The sequence below is a fragment of the Tinamus guttatus genome, unplaced genomic scaffold (assembly GCF_059628265.1).
Source record: "Tinamus guttatus ecotype Peru unplaced genomic scaffold, ASM5962826v1 Tinamus_guttatus_pri_ptg001150l, whole genome shotgun sequence".
In the NCBI taxonomy this organism is placed as follows: domain Eukaryota; kingdom Metazoa; phylum Chordata; class Aves; order Tinamiformes; family Tinamidae; genus Tinamus; species Tinamus guttatus.
In genome coordinates this window covers 2,864,712-2,883,560 of record NW_028289684.1, presented here as the reverse complement: position 1 = coordinate 2,883,560, position 18,849 = coordinate 2,864,712, and the positions used below count along the sequence as shown (strand labels likewise).

The 18,849-nt window shown below is 46.8% G+C and overlaps 1 protein-coding gene across 1 annotated transcript in view; it reads right to left on the bottom strand.

The window, feature by feature from the left end:
- TOX2 (TOX high mobility group box family member 2) overlaps positions 1–18,849 on the bottom strand; it is a 119,912-nt gene that overhangs the window by 55,374 nt on the left and 45,689 nt on the right. Inside the window, exon 2 of the mRNA XM_088538744.1 lies at positions 16,936–17,001. Coding sequence (XP_088394870.1) covers positions 16,936–17,001 — 66 coding nt within the window. The remainder of the gene's footprint in view (positions 1–16,935; positions 17,002–18,849) is intronic.

Below are 18,849 nucleotides of genomic sequence, written 5' to 3'. Positions count from 1 at the left end.
AAAAACCTTCTTAGGATCTTCTGGGCTCAGCCTGTGCATTTGTATCTCATTTCTATGGGAAATAAATGAGGAACGACGCACAGGTTATTAATAACCATCTGTACGATGCATACTCCTTCAGATTCAACAAGCAAAGGGTTTCTATGCTGGTGGCTGGACAGAGGTGATGGTCCCCAGCCCATGCCCTCACATACAGGACAGCAGGACTCCTTGGGGCTCTCCAAGATCAGCATATGCACGCATTTCTGACAAAAACAGTCATTTCCAATATAAACAAGAGCATGCATTCATTTTCCCTTGCGTTCTCCAAGCTGTGGTTGACCTGCATCAGCAGTCCAACAAAAAAGGCTAAAAATAATGGAGCTCTATGAACAATTTATAGCAAAAGAAATCAGCCCTATTGTAGGCTTTTTAAAAGGCTCCCAAGTCCCTCTCTGCTTTTTTTTTTTTTTTTAATCAGTATCTTATCCAGAACTGGAATCCTGTCAAGAATAGTGGATAGCACAGAACTATAGCTTCTTATTATATGTATAGTGATTTTATGAATTCAGTGGGGAATGAAATGCAATTTTGTCAGACTTGTCTGTGTTCATAATGACCAAGTCAAATTAATCATCGTGGATAATACTCCTGTGTCAGCCATTCAAGAGATTTTTTTAATAGAATTTTTCTGATTCATGTCTTGCAGTACATCAGATCTGTAGTAATGCAGGCACTTCTAAAAATCAGTGCAATTATGGCTTCTTGTTGGCCTGTCATTTTCCCAGAATAAAAATGTCTCTGCAAAAGTCATATACTGTACATAAACCAAAATAAAAAACAAAAATATAGTTACAATTAGATTTGATTTTTTAAAAAAGATTTAATGTCTTTTCAAGACCATAATTCACAGGCAATATATAAAGCTACAGTGCACGATGCTGAAGATAGACTGGTTTATCACAACACATACCAATTTTGCCCTGGTTGTCATTTTTCCTTTGATTGCTCTGTGAGTTAGTGTTTTTTACACGCATGGAAATGACTATCCCACAGAACAAACAAGGGTTAGGTAATGGGTTTGCAGTCAAATTATTGTGTTTATTAAAAATGTATCCAGGAAAGCCCACACAGATCCCAAAGGGGTCTTGTTCAGGAAAATCTCTGGTTCAAGAAAAGGTTACCGTTACCATAAAGGCAGTATACATGCATGGAAGCAGCAATGCAGCATGCAATGGTATATAAAGGATTAGTAATGCCACGTTTATCCTTCTGAGTGAAGATAGAGACCTCTAATTCCTCAGTGAGAAAGACAGAAATGAGTTTTGGAAGCAGTTACTCCCAGGAATAGAGAGGAAGAAAAATGTAATCCAGCAGAGTTCTCAACCTTTCCTCCTTTCATTATCAGACTTTCTGTAGAACACTGCAGCTATTGCCTTGCAAGAGAGTGCAGAGAAGGATCCCGGTGAAGCCACTGCATGGCCCAGAACAGAGCTCCATGTGAGCCTGTGAGGACCATTGTGTCTCCAGGCCCAGCCTCTCATGCCCCCAAGCACATCCAGGACAGAAGAGCTCTCAGAGGCTGTTACCAGGTGGAACAGAAACCTGTGACCACACATTGCTGTCCGAGAACACCAGACCTGCTTTAAGGAATCAGATCAGTGGTTCAACTGGTCAAATCTTCTGACCAAAGAGTAAGCCAGTATTAACTAGCATTTTGAATGAGGTATAAAAATCCCTAACTGTAGAAGCTCCTTGCAGATCAGCATGATTCCTCCTTTCCTCCCATCTATCTCATCTGGTCTTAATGTCCATATGTATCTCTGATCCTCCTTGCGTTCCTGTCAAGCTCCTGACTTCAACATCTAGTGTTGGGGAGTTCCAAGCACATCCAAAACAATTGGTTTTGCAGGTCTGCTGTTATTACTTCTCTGAAAGGCTGCCGTTATTGGGCAAGACACCTTCAGGCAGCACTTTTCCCTGTCCTAGTGTATTTTGAGCTGCACTGGTGCCCTTCCTCAAGGAAGCACCAGGGCTGAATCTCCCACCCCAGCAGCTGAGGCAGTACCAAGTTCCCCTAACAAACACCTTCAATTACCTTCAAGGAAGCAGATGGTAAATTCAAGCCCCAAGACTGTGCATGTAAGCAACCAATGTTGGCTTGTACAAACATGGGCAATAGCTAGAGCTCTGGAAGTCCTTCATTATGTCTTCACAAGCATGCCCAAAACATGATGTGTATTTGACACATGGGTGCTAGCTGCAACCCTGCTTTAGGTGCTCGACTCTACTGATGGGAAGACTGTTTCATGTCACTGTTTTTGCAGCTATGCCTCCCTAGTCTTCAGAGCAAGGGCAGCACTGCTCTGCAGAGATATGCAAGTTCTGTTTCACGTAGGCTAAGCATACCTGCTTTCATTTGCCTTGCTATCGAATCCATTAAAATTGTTCATCATCATTTTGTCTGATTTTAAGCAAAATGTACATCCAGGAGTTAGGGAGGATTTTTTTTTTTTTTTTGGTAGTATTTAAAAAATTAAATAGTACTTTAAGTTAGTATTTGCCACAAATGACTGGGCCAGGCAAATGCAAATCCCCTCGTGGTATCTCAGCTGGAAGTGAACGTAAGGAATACAATTATATTCTATTCAAGAATATCATGCATTTCTGGGAATTATTTGAGGAGTCCAGATTTTACATAATTGCCTTTTTTGTCTCATGGCATTCTGAACTTGCATAATAAGATCACTGCACTTCACAGAAACTCATTGTTGGACTGGACAGATTTGGCATTTTGCATTGAGCCAATGATACATTACATAATGATGTATAATGCACTGTAAGCAGGTCAAGAGATAAGGCTGCCTGAAAACAGTAATGGGAGGCATGCAAGAAAGAATTAGTAAAAAGCACTCTAAAAAATTAATTTGACCTGGCTCTAGTGGAGCAAGAAGTCCCCAAAAGCAGCAGAAAGGCTCTATTTTGCACAATACACATCCCATTTTGCTTGTCATCTTGCATAGTGTTTCCTTTAGGTCCCAAACTGAAGGACTGGAGCTAAGAATTAAAGAAACACACTTTTGATAAATGCTCTGTAGCAAATTTTCCACAGTTTAATCTCTCAGGATAAGCCCTAACTCACCACACATGGCCAGCAGAGCAATACTGTGCAGCACAGGTGCTGCAGCAAACCCGGCTTTCTCTAGATATCTGCTGTAGGAAGGTCCTCCAGCAACGCCGTAATGGGAACACCACCTACCATCTTGATTCGCTTCTCACAGAATCACAGAATGGTTAAGGCTGGAAAGGACCTCTAGAGATCATCTAATCCAACCCCTCTGCTCAAACAGGGATACCTAGAGCACATGGCACAGGATCGCATCCAGGTCTTCCTTCTTTACATGCCTTCATTTTTATTTGCTCATCAGCAAAGAGGAATTTGCCTAGGGGCCCTGGCAGATGCATCCCTCCTCCGTTGGTGGGGCACATCGGTGCCGAGACATTAAGCGTGTGCCGTAGACACGCTTGCAGAAGCTGCATGAGATGAGTTTTTCATACACAAAGGAAGGGGAATGGGTCTTTTCCTGCTCACTGTGCCTTGAGGTCCCATGGGCAACCTGCTGCCATTGCGCCCACCACAGCACCAACCCCAAGCTCTAGACCCAGCTGGCAAAACCCAAAGGGTCGCTCAGCATAAATGCACTCAGAGATTGACTCATGTACCAAAGTCAAACTTGAGACCCAAAAGCAAACAGACAAGAAAAACACAGATAGGAATAAAAAAGCTGTAATAACATCCAAGAGAAGCAATGGCAACCGTGCTCCCATCCCCCAGATCTGACGTGTCTGATTAGCAGGGGGAAGGCAGAGATCTGGGGAAAGCTCGCGTAATGTGGTGCAATCCAGCACCCTCCCCCAGGGTGCCCAGCTGCTGCAGAAGCAATTTCACAGCTCATCATCCATTATGAGATTAAAATTATTTTTTTCCCTCCCGTGAAGTATTAATAAATTGCGCAGGCAGACCAGAGTTAGTGCCATTTACACAAACGGTAGTGAATCACCCACCTAGTTATTTCTTAATGGATTGAGTATCTGTGTTTCTCCTTATCTTGTAAGTTAAGAAAACAAATAGACAAACCTGTTTGTTTGCACCACTGGGCCCCAAGGCCACTCAGTGCAAGGATATGCCCTGGGTGCCCAGGAAAGCGGGTAGGGATAGCACCTCCTGCACACGCTCTGCAGCGGGTATAGAAATCCCCTGCACTTCACTAGGGAGCAATACCAAAGCCTCCACGCTGATCAGTAGGAAAGAGGCCATGCACACAGAGAAGAAGCCTATGATCATGCTGAAGAGCCCTGCGTGGATGGGCAAGGAGATCTTGGGAAACCTTAAACAGAAAAAGAGAGGGTATGTTACATGAAAGAAGGGTCAGACCACATGGGAGGAATACAGGAACACTGTGAGAGAATGCAGGGATGCAGTGAGGAAGGCTAAGGCCCATTTGGAATTAAATTCAGCAAGGGATATCAGGGACAACAAGAAGGGCTTCTACCAATACATCAGCAGCAAAAGGAAGACTAGGGAAAATGTGGGCCTGCTGCTGAATGGGGTGGATGCCTTGGTGTCAGAGGATACAGAGAAGGTAGAGTTACTGAATGCCTTCTTTGCTTCAGTCTTTACTGCTAAGGCTAGCCCCCACGAACTACAGAGCCTGGAAAGAAGACAGGAAATGTGGAGAGACTTTCTCCTAGTTGAGGAGGATTGGGTTAGAGATGCACCTATGAGATGCATCTGTAGGTGCTGAGGAAACTAGTGTGAGTTATTGCTCGGCCACTCTCTATCATCTTCAGGATGGTGCCAGGGGACTGGAGAAGGGCCAGCGTCACACCAGTCTTTGGGAATGGCAAGAAGGACCCATGGAACTGCAACCTCACCTCCATCCCTGTGGAGATGATGGGGCAGCTCATGCTGTAGGCCATCTAATGTCATGGAAAAGAGGGTGCACACGAGTGGTTGGCATGGATTCACCAAGGAGAAATCGTGTGCAACCAACCTGATGGCACTGAAAGATGGGATGGTTGGCTGGATGCATAGGGGGAGAGCAGTGGATGTTGTCTACCTTGACTTTAGCAAGGATTTCAACACAGTCTCCAATGATATCCTGATGGGGAAGATCGGGAGATGTCGGTTGGATGGGTGGACAGTGGGGTGAATTGAGAGCTGGCTGGGAGGCAGAGCTCGGGGTCTCCGGGTGTTGTGACAGACAGTGCTGAGTCCAGTCAGAGGCCTGTGGCTACTGTTGTCCACCCGGGGTCCAGTACTGTTCACGTTATTTATTGGCAACCTGGATGGGGGGATACATTGCACCCACAGGAGGTTTGTGGATGATACAGGACTGGACAGGGTGGCTGACATTCTGGAGGGCTGTGCTGCCATTCAGAGGGACCTGCACAGGTTGGAGAGTTGGGCAGGGGTGTCCTCCTGGGGTTCAACAGGGGCCAGTGCAGAGTCCTGCATCTGAGGAGGAATAACCCCAGGCACCAGTACAGATTCAGGGTTGACCTGTTGAAAAGTAGCTCCATGGAGAGGGATTTGCGAGTTCTGGGTTGACAACAGGTTAACCATGAGGCAGCAATGTGCCCTTGTGGCCAAGAAGGCCAATGGGCTCCCAGCTGCATCAGGAGCAGTGTTGCCAGCAGGACAAGGGAGGGGATCCTGCCCCTCTGCTCAGCTCTGGGGAGGCACCTGGAGTATTGGGGGCAGTTCTGGGCTCCCCAGTACAAGAGGGACGTGGAACTTCTAAAGTCCAGCACAGAGTGACAAAGATGGTTAAGGGACTGTGACATCTATCTTATGAGGAAAAATTAAGCGAGCTGGGCCTATTTAGCCTAGAGCCTACAAATACCTGAGGGAAGGATGTAAAGAGGCTAGGGCCAAATTCTTCTTGGTGGAGGCCAGCAGTAGGGCAAGGGGTAGGTAATGGTGGTAAATCTAAGTCCAGAAAATTTCATCTGTATATGAGGAAGAACTTCTTTACTGTGAGGGTGACAGAGCCCTGGAACAGGCTGCCCAGAGAGGTTGTGGAGTGTCCTTCTTTGGAGATCTTCAATGCCACCCTGTGCCATGTGCTCCAGGTGTCCCTGCTTGAGCAGGGGGGTTAGGTGATCTTTAGACGTCCCTTCCAACCTCAATCATTCTGTGATTCTGTGAAATCCCTCGCAGACTTCACTTGCACATGCCCTTCTCAGGGCAAAGCACATGGACACGGTACTGATGCAACGGGGGCTCTTTCGACACGGAGTGAAGATGTAGCGCTGCACTCAGAACCCTGCTCCTGACTCTTTGAACATTGCTGCTTTATTATAGTATCACACAAAGCAGGCATGTTTAATGTTTAAACTTCCAACGACAAATGCCTTCGGCAAACATATTTTATGTATTTATTCAGTGCTCCTTAAGCGCCCGTCACCTTAGCAGTGCTGCTCGCTTTTTTTTTAATATATTATTAAAATTAAAAACATATCAGAGCAGAAGAGATATTAAAGAATACCTGCAGGATCAGGATGCTGCCCTTCTTGCAGACCCCATATATGCAAAATCCAACACACCAGCCTTCCTGGTCCATGAGATTTTATGATAATCAGCCAGCACCTCTCTTCACTTCCTTGCAATCCATGCAGTTCTGCAAACTGCAGCCTTTTGCCACCACAAGGGCTAACATTTTCTTCACTTCCTTGCTTCACCCAAGGAGAAGTCACGGTGTAATCGAAAGAGCACAAAGATGCTGGGCTGCTAGGGAAAGCCTGGAGCATCAAAAGGCTCCTGACAAAACTGTGACAACTGCAACGTAGTACACGGCCAAATCCCCAAAGTATGTGTGAAAAGCTCAGCCTTGAGCTTCCAGTACGTGAATTTGGGGGAAACAAATAGATTTTGTCTTTAACAATTTTGTCTTTAATAAAAACAAGCTTATGCACGGTATATAAAAGCAAAGGGGAGACACATCACCACAAGTAGCTAGTCCATGTCCTAAATCGCAGCTATTCACCAAATATCTGCCAAGGCATGAGGCGACCTGGAGCAAAGGAGTTTCCAGAGCAAGATCGTCCTTCTGGAGGAAGGCAAAAAGGGAAAGCCATCAACTTAACATCCACAGCAGCAGCGCTGCCCCAACATGTTGCCTCAGGCTAGGAGGACATTGGGCCACCAGGCTGCTGGTCACAGCTGGGAGCTGCTTGCATTGAGAAGGGCAGTCATGGGCAACAGACATCTCTGGGACCTCCCACAGCTGCGACAGAACCAGGGCTAAACTGGAAGCTCAGGTCTCTGCAGAGAAGATGAAGATGCATCAACACCAGCAGGGCCTTCATCCCATGGCCCCAGGAAGCAGGAGATGGGAGGGAGCTCCATGAGCAACTACATCCAAAGAAAACCAGCCCTGGGTAGCTGGAGGCCAAAAGGACTGAGTCACTTCATTCATTAAGCAGTTGGAGAGGCCACACACCCCGGAGGGTACCACTTGGCCCAAGCAAACCCCAAATCTGAGTAAATCTGGCAGCGCCTTCCAAGGAAAAGGACCTAAACCATCCAGCAGTGAGCCAAGCTTCTTGGTCCTTCCCTATTTATCCTCCCATCCATGTCTTTGATCTCAAATCATAGTGATCTCCTCTCGGTGTGAGAAGACCAAGAAGAAGGCGGCAATCAAGGAGCACAGGGAAAAATAGAAGAGAAGATAAAATAAAATAAAATAAAATAAAATAAAATAAAATAAAATAAAATAAAATAAAATAAAATAAAATAAAATAAAATAAAATAAAATAAAATAAAATAAAATAAAATAAACATGTGCCAGGAAGAGGGAGGAGGCATTTGCACCTGCAAAAAGGCATGCAAATATTCGTGCAAAACTATCCAGCGACCTCCAGCTCAACTTTCCAGCGCTCAGGTGAGCAAACACATTGCTGATTTTATGGAATGGGCCCCGCAGGTACTGTGTTTGCTTTATCTGTCATATGCAACGCTTAAAATAAATTTACTAAATTGTCTTCCAGAGACTAATGGCTTTTTTTTCCCCCTCCTTAATAAACTTTCAGGAGTATCTTTATTGTTATGTCTAATTTTAGAGAAAACTAACATTTCCTGAGATTCAATTTCTCTCATAATTGTTGGAAGGAAACTAAATTGTCTGCTGTAAACATTCACTGTATTGTGCGAAAAGTATCTTTATTAAAGGCCTCTGGGAATACCAATAAAATTCCCAATCCAAGCCCTTCCTCACTTCTTTTCTTTTTGCTCTTTTTTTAGCCAGCTCTTCTCCCTTTTATACCCCTTACAGTCAGTTCAGACATTCTGCAGCCAAGATACAATATATTATTTAACAATCAAGGGTGGAATAAAGACTGTGAACAGTAAGATTCTCTCTGCCTTCTCTCTCAATGCTTTCTAGTACCAAAAAGGAGAACAGCTATTGCATTTGTCCGTGCGCTTAGAGTTGATGAAAAAAAATCTCATTAGTTTAGTCTGACATATACTCAATACAGCCTATGTACATATTTTGTTTTTTTTTCCGTTTTATTCTACAGCTGCAAAATGATCCTAAATTTCACCAGATTGGAACGAAAACTGCGGTCTTGGAATGTTTCCCTTTAAGGTTCTTATATTTATTCAGAATTCATGAATCATTTTCCAGTAATACAACTATAATTATTCTTAAAATGTTAAGTTTGAAGGTTTAATATGAGATACTTTCAAAAAGCTCTTTTTTACTTTGATAGTTTGTCATCTTCATGGTAATCAGATCAGGTAGCTCCTTCACACAGCAGCCAGGAAAATCCAGCTGGGTCCAAACCTCATACTTTTTGCTCACATTTTAATTAAAAATGCTAAAAGCCAAACCATAATTTGTCCTTTGCAGGGTACACAGGCACATGGGCCTGAGGCACCCAGCCTCAGATCGGATGGCTGCTGAGGGGTTTCCTAGGCTGGGATAAACCCAACTTGGACTTGTTGAGTGGCCGCTGGCTGTGACAGCGGCATCACCACCAGCAAGGCTGTGCACTGCATCAGACACCTGAATGCCAGCCCAGCACAGAACAACGCCAGCAAGCTAAGCGCCTTGGGTGCTTGCAGAGTGCACGCACCCCATCTTGTTACAGTCATTGCCTGTTTTCCATGGTCTCCTCCCTGCATTCTCCATCCCCAGGTACCTGCAGCGCCCGCCCAGAGAAGCCACGTGTGGAGGCCGCTCTGACCGGCGGCATCACCTCAACGTCATGCTCGCATTGTGGTGCCGCAGTAGGAGCAGGAATGATAGCACAGGTGAGGCCAGGAGGGACGTAAGCGAGCAGGTACCGTGGGACGTAAAATCCCAAGGCATCCCCCACATCTGCGCTGTGCCTGGGTTGCTCCACGTCACTCATCAGCCCAGGGGCAGAGCAGAGCATCCCTGAGAGCCATCCTGGAGCAGCGGTGGCTTCCTATTTGCACAAGCCTTCATCCAAACTCCAGAGGGGAAAATAACATTTTCTTGCTCAGGCACAGGGCTCCTGCGTAACCCCCATCCAGTTAATCACGCCCTTATGATGGAAGATCCAAACACTGGCTTGGTTTTGCTGCTCCCAGAGGAGAAGGAGAAGTAATCAATCAGTTTGGAAAGGAAATCCCAAGGGCAACTGTTTTTTGTTTTTTCCTCTCTCTCCTCCCCCCCGCCCCATATTTCCATAGCACTACATTTATATGAAAAAATATAAATCCTACCCAGAAGTCTCTTGCAGAAGAAAGCCAACCTCTGACTTCAGGAGCATGAGGACCTTTTTATGCAAGGACATGAAAAGTTTCTGCACAGACTTGCTACTTAGATTAAACACTTTCTATAGTCCAGTCAAAAAGGATCTTTGGTTTGACTCAGACTCCAGAAAGGCTGAGAAAGGCTTTGGGAAGAGAAGCAAATCTGATGGTGTGATGGAGCGAAGCACGCAGGTGGTGCAGCCACCCAGGACACACTGGTGGAGCTGCAGTCCTGGGCTCCGATCCCTGTTCCCTGCTCCCAATCTGCTGCAGCTGGCCAGGACATTTTCCCTGGCTGTGGATCTCTGCTTGGACATTCCCAAAGATCTCATTCTCCCTCCTGGCTTTGCCCCTAACCCTAAATCTATCAACAACCTCAACTCATTGGCAATACACATGTCTACTTATGAAATTCAACCACCGTACATCATTCTTTAGAGCCTGCCAGCCCTGCAAAGCATCTCTGCATCACCTGATAGCTACCTGCAATTGTGTAAGATGTTATTTTTCTCTCCCGAGTAAATGCAATAGAAACAGGGACTATTCATTGTGGCTCCAGGAGCTGCTCAGTTCCATTATCTTTTCGCTCGGTGACGTTTTGTGGCCGCTTCTCAAACACCGTATTGTTAACAACCTCAGAGTCCTTTGAGACCCAGGGGTTGAAGGCAGTGTTCATTCTGCTGTAATATATTCTATTATTATTATTATTATTTTAGCTAAGCACAGCAGCCAATCTCACATCAGCAACAGAAGCTTCTGTTGCTAGGACTAAATTACAGGAATCGCTTCCTGCCTGCACCTTTCAAAAAATTTCACTGACACATAGGAGTTCATACAAAATTCACGATCTTGAATGAGCAGCTGTAGCCAAGCTCACCTCCAACACCCCCATCTGTGAGGGTTTCCATTAGCCACTGATTATAATAAATTATGTGCAATACCCTATTGTTCATTTTAAAATAGCACATGACATTTTTCCTGAATTGTCTGCTGAGAAAGAAAGACATTCAATATCTATCAATGCCTTCCCCTCTATTTCTTTCTTCTCCAGCACAACATACAAAATACAGCAATACTCCACGAAGGGCAGGGAAAGAGGAAAACCTGTATGCTAAAATGGACACATGCCGCACTGCACAGCCCCGGCTCCCACCTCTGCTGCACTGCCCAGGGCTGTAGTTTTTCTCTTTTGACTTTGAGTCGGTACCAAACTCTGACTTCTCTGTGCCTGTAGTACATTTTTTCTATGCTATAGCAATGTTTCTAATGCGTAATTGCACAGGGCCTGGTGAATCATCCGCTCTTCTGTTTTAAGGTGTCTCCTACTCACTCTGCGCCTGACTCTGGACTTTGCAAATACGGAAGTTTTGCAGACTGGGAGATGCAAGGAGGCGAGAGAGTTAAGGCTAAGGAATACAGTAGGGGGTGACATGTAGGATCATCCCAAACGTTCCATGACGGGGGAACAGGGTCTTTTCTTTAAAGCCTTCTACTTGATGTAAGTGATTTTCTCCAAAACTGAATGTCTTTTGATCACTGTATGTTCCTGTCATACATAATTGCCTCAAGTAGCCAAGTTCAGTTGATTATAAATAAGATACCAGTCCATCTCCTCAAAATTAAAACCAATGTGTTTCTCCAGACAGAAGACCCACTGGGCTGCTTAGAAACATGAAAGCTCATCAGGGGACATGAGTGGAGACTGCACCAAGACTACCCTCACGGTGGGCTCTGATTTTTCCTCTACCACTCAGTCTTTAGCACAAGACTCAAGGGTCAGCCCAGGCTGCCACCAGGGTTTTCTGGGTCTTCCGATTCTTCCTGTCAACCTTCTTCTGGAGGAAACCTCTAGGCCAAGACAGAAGCCACAGTGGCCAAGAGCAACTTACACAGGTCCCAAGCCCAGGAATCCCCGTCTCACAACTGCTGCGTTTCCACTGCGACTCAGCCCAGACGGGTGGGAGGCCCTGGAGGTGGGAGGATGGCGCATCTGCCACTGTTGTGACAAGGTTTTATGGCATATTTTATAACAGCGGCCTGCCAGCATGCTCGGTCTGGAGCGTTAGCACACAGCAAGGAAAGTGTTTCTGCAGCTCCCCACCCTGTCGTTAACTTCTAATTACGCTGCCACTTCCTTCTTCCTTATTGCTTATTTACCAAACAGCCTTACTGCAACGTCCGGCTCCTTATAACCCGCAAATCCATTGTTATGCTAAAAACAAATGTTCCAACGTTATTTATTATTTGATAAACCTCACGTAACCCTGAATGAGGACATTAAATGGCAAGAACACTACTTCAAAATCCCATTTTAAATAAGTCACCAAGACAGCTGTGCCTTTATAAAACACATTAGAGTGGCACTCAGAGCACATATGGCTCAGGGATATATACAAATTATACAATTTCTGTCATTCGATCAAATAAGAGGGACGTTTTGACCCCAGAAATGAGTCAAATGCAAGTTGTAATTCAAGCCCCACCGGAGGCCCCGGTGGTAATGTATCCTGATGGCTGATCCAAGAGCCCTGACCATTTGACCCACAAGATCAGCGAGTTACTGTATCTATTATGGCTAATACAGACCCAAGCTGGGAGATGAATGAAGATAAACAGGTAAAAGGGCAATAGATGCAGTAGATAAACGCTGATATGAACGCGCCCGAGCACACAGATACGTATGCAGATTGATTCCAGGTACGCTGAAACGCAGGCGTGCATAATTTAAGTGCAAAACTTCTTGTGTGGACACATAGGGAGGCAGATTTTATCCATGTGTGGGTGCACACGACAAGTGCAATAATCCTCCTTAGCTCCGTTTCCACTGGTGCATCAGTACAGCCCCAGCTAAGCTCCTCCTGGATTACACAAAGGCAAAAAAAATCCGCAGGTTTTACGCACTTGCTACAACCATGCTTGTGGCTGTAATATACCTCCTTGTATAGGCTACGGTGTATAGGCATGGGCAGTCTTTAGTAGAAAGCCATCAGATCTTTCCTCCTTTGCAGGACCCATCGCTCTCACTGCCCATTTAGCAGCCAGAAGAGGACGCAGATGGGCCAAGCCCAACAAGCGCTTCCCAGGCACCCAAGGCTTGCCCTGACATCAGTGCAAGGGGCAAAGGTGCCAGAACAAGCCGAGGGTCACGACTGAGCCCGGAATCCCGCTCTTGAGCAATGGATTTCTCCTGCATTTCCTCGACTGTAACAGTGTACCACAGTACTTACAGGCTGTTTTGAGGCAGAGTTAATTAATATTTATAAAGTGCCTGCGGACCCTTCCTGTGAGCGCAAAGTCTTGCCGCCAGCCATCCTCCTCAATTCCCATCCAGCTATGCAGGAATTTCCCAGAGGTTGCCTTTACTGGGGTTCATTTCCCCATCACAAGCATCTTACTTAATGTCTTTGCTTACTTATTTTGCAGACGGTTTTATCTCTTTCAACGGTAGGATTGCTTTGCCCCCTCATTATCCTCCTCGGGATTTTGCCTTGCTGAGCTCCTTCCCTTTGTCTGAGGTAGAAGAAGGGCAGGAAGAAAAGAGAGGAGGAATGACAGGAGTGAGGACTGATGCGCTGCCTGCTGCCTGGGACACCGCAGATCCCTCACTCATCTCCAGGATCAGGTGGCTGCAGTGGCTTGATCAGATGTCACCTTGCATTTCTGCCCTGGTCCCGCTTGGGCGTTGGGTTACATTCTGCATTGGCCTCACTCCCAGGCTCAGGTGTCCCTACTTGTTTGGCTGAACAAGGGCAGGAATTTGCAGGAGGCAGAATGCGCCCGCACAGCCCTGATCTGTCAGCGTTTCCATTCGGTCTTTGGCTCCTGTATTCCTGCATTGAGCTCCCTGGGGAGAACAAGGTCTTTTGGAATAAAAAACATGTAATGGGGTATGCAGCCCATAAGCAACTACTTAAAGGGTGATGAGGAGAGTGAGAAGATCAGCTGGATTTAAAACTTTGGTTTATAGAAGGCAGCAGCTCTGCGACGTGAGGAGTGATGCAAGGAAAGGGAAGCAGGAGCTGCTCCAAGCTTCGCCATGAGATGTGGCAGAAGCCGCTTAGGATAAGGGATGGGCAAGGAGCTGAGATAAGGCTGGAGTCAGAGTGTGGCAGCTCTGTGGGGCTCTCCAGAGAGCTCCAAGCTGCAAAATAAGAATAATCTGAGCTGGGTGATGTGGAAGCTGCCCAAGAGCATACCCACTGCTGGGTGTCTGGTCATACAATGTTCTGGGCCACGGAAGCACTGGTTGAAACCAGTGCAGGTTCAAACAAGGGCAGGTGCAGAGCTGCTCAAGGGAGCACCTCCTAATTTTACGCCCAATTCTTTCTATGTATTTTGAAGGAAAAATTACAAAGAAGTAGAAAATTTACAATGAAATTACAAAGTAATACAAACTGGTGGGAGGAGAGGAGCCAAGTGGAAGGTACCTAAGACAGAGAGGTTCAGCCTTATTCTCGTGGACCTCAACGTTTGCAGCTGAAATGAGGTCCTCCTGCAGGCCACGTGCACAGGCAGCCCGGCAGCACCCGGGGCTCTTGCTCTTCAACGCTGCTGGTGTGCTCGCTGAGGTTACAAAAGCTTCAGCGAGCATCAGAATAAGAACTCCCAGAAGGTTCATTTAACTGCAAGGGCTGCGCACTGAGCAAGAGAGCAGAGACCTGCACAACGGAGCCAGGAGGACACAAGGAAGGGGTGAGCGTGGCCCCAGAGGTGAGCCCTGCAGAGCCACCAGGAAGCTGTGTCCTCCCTTCTCTCTTTTTCCTCCAATGATTTTTTTTTCCTAATTTTCCTCCCCTGATTAATACTAACTACCCTTTCCAAACACGAGATGAACTCCAGCAGGCAAGCAGAGCGCACGCTGTGACTCCTCTTGCAGTTCCACGGAGCCAGCTGGGGCGGTTTATCCTTCTCCCAGGTTCCAACTGCGCGCTAATCCTCGGCACGCGATAGCCTCTCTGCTCATGTGGAAATTTGTCCCTCCTCTTAATCCTTGCAAGGAAATCCCTTTGTCACCTCCCAGCAGAAATCCCTTTGTCACCTCCCAGCAGCAGCTCTGGCTCCTGCTTCACGGCAGTGCCGCAGACAGGGGATGCCCGATGCTGCAGGAACACCGTCCGCTGGGATTCGGGAGCACAAGTGGCTCCCTCAGGCTGCCGTTCAGCCCCAGGATGGTCTGTGCCAGCCCGGGGGTCTCTGCGCAGCTGGCAGCCCCAGCGCCGGCACCTTTACACCTGCCCAATGGGCAGATAAAGCGAGCAGCCCGTGGGAGGTTTCAAGCACAAATAATACCTAGTAACAGATGTAGAGTAAGACACAGCTTACATCTTAATATTTGCCTCCACTTTGCTTGCATGCTCCAAACCCGAGGCTGCTACAGGGGAACAAGGGCTTTACAAAAGGCCTTTGAGACCTTCAGCCTTGGTGCCCTGGAGCTTAGTGCAGATACACTTGTCCCTCTCGCTCGGTTACAAAGAAGTAGCAAGTGGCTTTTTTGGCGCCAAGGTGAGGCAAGCGCTTGGCAATTCCCCCCGTCCGGGCCGTCTTGCAGCAAGGATTTTATAATTCCTGGAAAAGCTGGACTAAGTAGGGGCTGGACAGCCCCATCACAGCCCCCCGGGCACCATTTGCTCCTCTACATCTCAATGCATCTTCAGCACTTTGTCAAGGTCCTGCCACGCTCAAGCCCTTTCAGACCTGACTCTGCAGTAATGGGACTCTGTGGCCAAACGGACCAGGTGGGTCCTGTGGAACAAGGGAATTCCCACCACTGTCTGGGTGCTTTGCAGGCTAAAATGGAAGAATGGTGTCAGGGACTAAGGAAGAAGGACATAACCTGCAGTGAAGGTGTCTTCCCACCGGAGGAAATCCCGCTCACCGAGGACAACCCCTTTGCTTTTCCATCTGTGACCATGTGCCAAAAGGCAAATCTCTCCAGAGCAGAGAGTCAACCCATCCTTGCAGTCTACTTCTAGGAAAGCCAATGACAGCTTCTTATCCCATTTTCCTTCTATATTTTTAAATCGTCCTGCACATCTAATTTGGATACAAAATGGATGATTCACTAGCCTTTCTCCTGATGCCATGGAAACTGCCAAGCCCCAGCAGCAGGAACAAACCGCATTCTCAGCCTGGACAGCGGACATCTGCTCCTGGGGCACTAGGAAACCAGGGGCATTTTGTGGGGGACGAAAACCCTCACCTGCTTCTCCTTTGATGTCTGCAAACAACAGGAGCCAGTGCAGACCACAGTGCAGTGGCTGTGGTCAATAGAGCCCCACACAGTTACGGCCCAATAGAGCTCCAAAACAGGAAGCTTAAAAAAACATTAATTCTCCTCTGGAGGCAGCAGGCCACGATGGGATGGTGTCCCCACAAGTGGGTCATCAGGCTGCTCTGGAGGAGGCACTAAAGTCCCTGCACACTCCCACCATGAGAGGATATCTCGAAGGGCTGCACATGGGGCCATCTGTAATCTCCCCATCAGGGAGACGCACAAACATGTGCTGAAGTCCCAGCTTTGCTGACAGAACTTAAACAAATACTTAATTTAACTATATATGGTTAGGGCTCCACTGAATGGGCACTTGTGTTCCACGTATGTCCAAGTCCAGTCAGAGTCCTGATGGCTCAAGCATCTGCAAGAATGAGCGTGACTATTCTGGTCCTCCACGTGTGGGTTGGTAGTTCCAAAACACGAAAACTTTGATTCCTATTTCTCCCAGAGCCAGCTAAACATTAAGCTATTTAGCTGCAGGAAATACTCTATGTGAAGAGAGAGAACTGAGCTCCACGCAGTACCAGGAAACCTTGTCGCTGCTAGAAACACCAGTTGCTGTGTCTCCGTTTGTAGTCAAAGATGCTGAGGTGACACTGCTGAGCCTCACTAGAGAGCTGTGGCTGAGCTGGGTCCTGGTGAAATGCAGCAGTACCAACATGAACCCATGTCCATCTCCGAGCACCCAACTATCTAACCGCTCCCTGGCAGCAGAGGACAGCAGAATCCACACTGGCACCAAGTCCTGACCTCCTCCATGGACCCTTCCCAAGGTCCTGCTCATCCCAGGAGCAAAGATTCACTGAAAGCTTCTAGCATCCACACTTTGGCTTAGCCCTAGCGTCTCAAGGAGTCTCACCCACCGCATTGCGCATCCCAGACAAGTGGCACTTACCTGACTCGCTGATAGGAACTCTTGGGCATTCTCATTCATTCCCATATACATGTTCTCCCCATCAAACTGGAAAGACAAGAGAGAGATTAGTTAGTGAAACAACATCTGTGCTCCAGGGTTACGTGGATCCCAAATACTTTCCTGACTTTTCATATAAAGAAATGAGAACCCCCAGAATAAAATCTAGAGTTTGTCCTTTAAGACTGTGGTTAATCTACTAGCGGTATTTGATGCTTGTGGGGTAGTAATAAGCTACAGAAGAGTTCTAAACTCAGTGCTGTACAGACTCAATAAGGAACCATCCAAAATTGCCACAGAGAACTGAAAACTTAATACAGAGAACTTCCTTTCCAGTTCTACTGCCTTTTGGATATCTGAGAGCAGACTTCCCTTAAGAGTGGCCTTTGCCAGAACACAAAACGCTAAACCAAAGTAGAACTGCTTTGTTTGGTGAAAAGAGAATGAAAGAAAAGAGAATGAAAGAATTCAACAGAATTCTTGAAGAATAAAAGAAATTCAGACTACCTTAATGTGGAGCTGCAAGCTGTGCTTTTCAGCACGTACGAGCACACATCACAACTATTGTGAGGGCACACATTAGCACAGCACACTTACGTTAATTTTTCAGCAAAATAATGAACAAGTCATTCTAAGAGCAACAAATAAACAAAATTGTGCAAAACTACAGATCTATCCCAGCAATAACTTAATCCAAACCAAGTTCTTGCTAAAATTCTCGCTAAACCAACCAACTTTATAAAGTCTATTCTCACCAGTGAGCATTTCCATGATGGGCAGCTCACACTTCATCCTCTTCCAGGCACCTATGTATTCTTTAATCACCAATGGCAGCACACCTACCCTTGCAATCCAAAAGGTCATCCCTAAACTGTACATGAAGAGCACAGTTTCCAGTCCTGACACCTAAGGTGCAATCTTCCTCAGTGAACAGGGTTGGAAGAGCTGTGCTGACCCTAGAGAGAAACGGTCCTGAACATCCTCACAAGGGTGGGAGAACCCAAGTGAGGAGCAGCTCCTGGGCAGGGGCCGAGAGAGCGCCAACCCACACCTCAGGGTGCCCATGTCACACAGAGGAGAGACACCAGGCAGAAGTAATCCCATTCATTAGGGAGTGAAAAGGAAGAGAAGACGCCTGGAAGCCAAGGAGGAGCAGCGCTGGGCTTCCTACCCACAGCACCGCGTTGCATTTCTGTACCAGGAGGATGGAGCAGGAAACCAGGCTCTCTACTCACAGCCTGGTTTTCCGTTGTTTGGAAAATCTGGTTACAAGCAAGTGCATTTTCCCTCACTTCCTCTTCTTCCTCTCCTGCCTTCCTAGGATTTCCCCCCCCCCAGACAGGCTTCCTCACTACCAGGGATCAAGAGGCAGCCTGACCTGGGCACAGTAAACGCACAGTTAAACGGTGCTCCTGCAGCCCCTGCACAACATGCCTGCGCCTTCATCCCCTTTGGAACCGCTAATCCAGTTATTTGACTACAAAACCCTGTGGAGAACTACAAAACTCTTCCTATTAATTAGCCAGAGCAGGAGATTTTCACTTGCTCAGGCTCCAGATGGAAAAAAAAAAAAAAAAAAAAAAAAGCCCTCCAGAATTGTCTCCAGCTCAAAGGATAGCCGGGGCAGTTCTCGAGGTGAAGTTCACAAGTTAATTATGGCAATAAAATGGGATATGCCATAAAACACTCCTGAGACAAGGATGAAGGTACCAGCTGTAAGTGACAGTGTACACTTAACAAGGGGAAGAGACTACCCTCTTGCCCTTACGAGCCCGATGATGAATTGGAGACTGCTCACCCCTTGTTTCCCCAGCTCTCAAATGAAACTGTAACCATTTCTGCCTTAACAGAGATGCTCCATGTACGAGCAATAAAAGAGAGATCCGAACAAGAGCA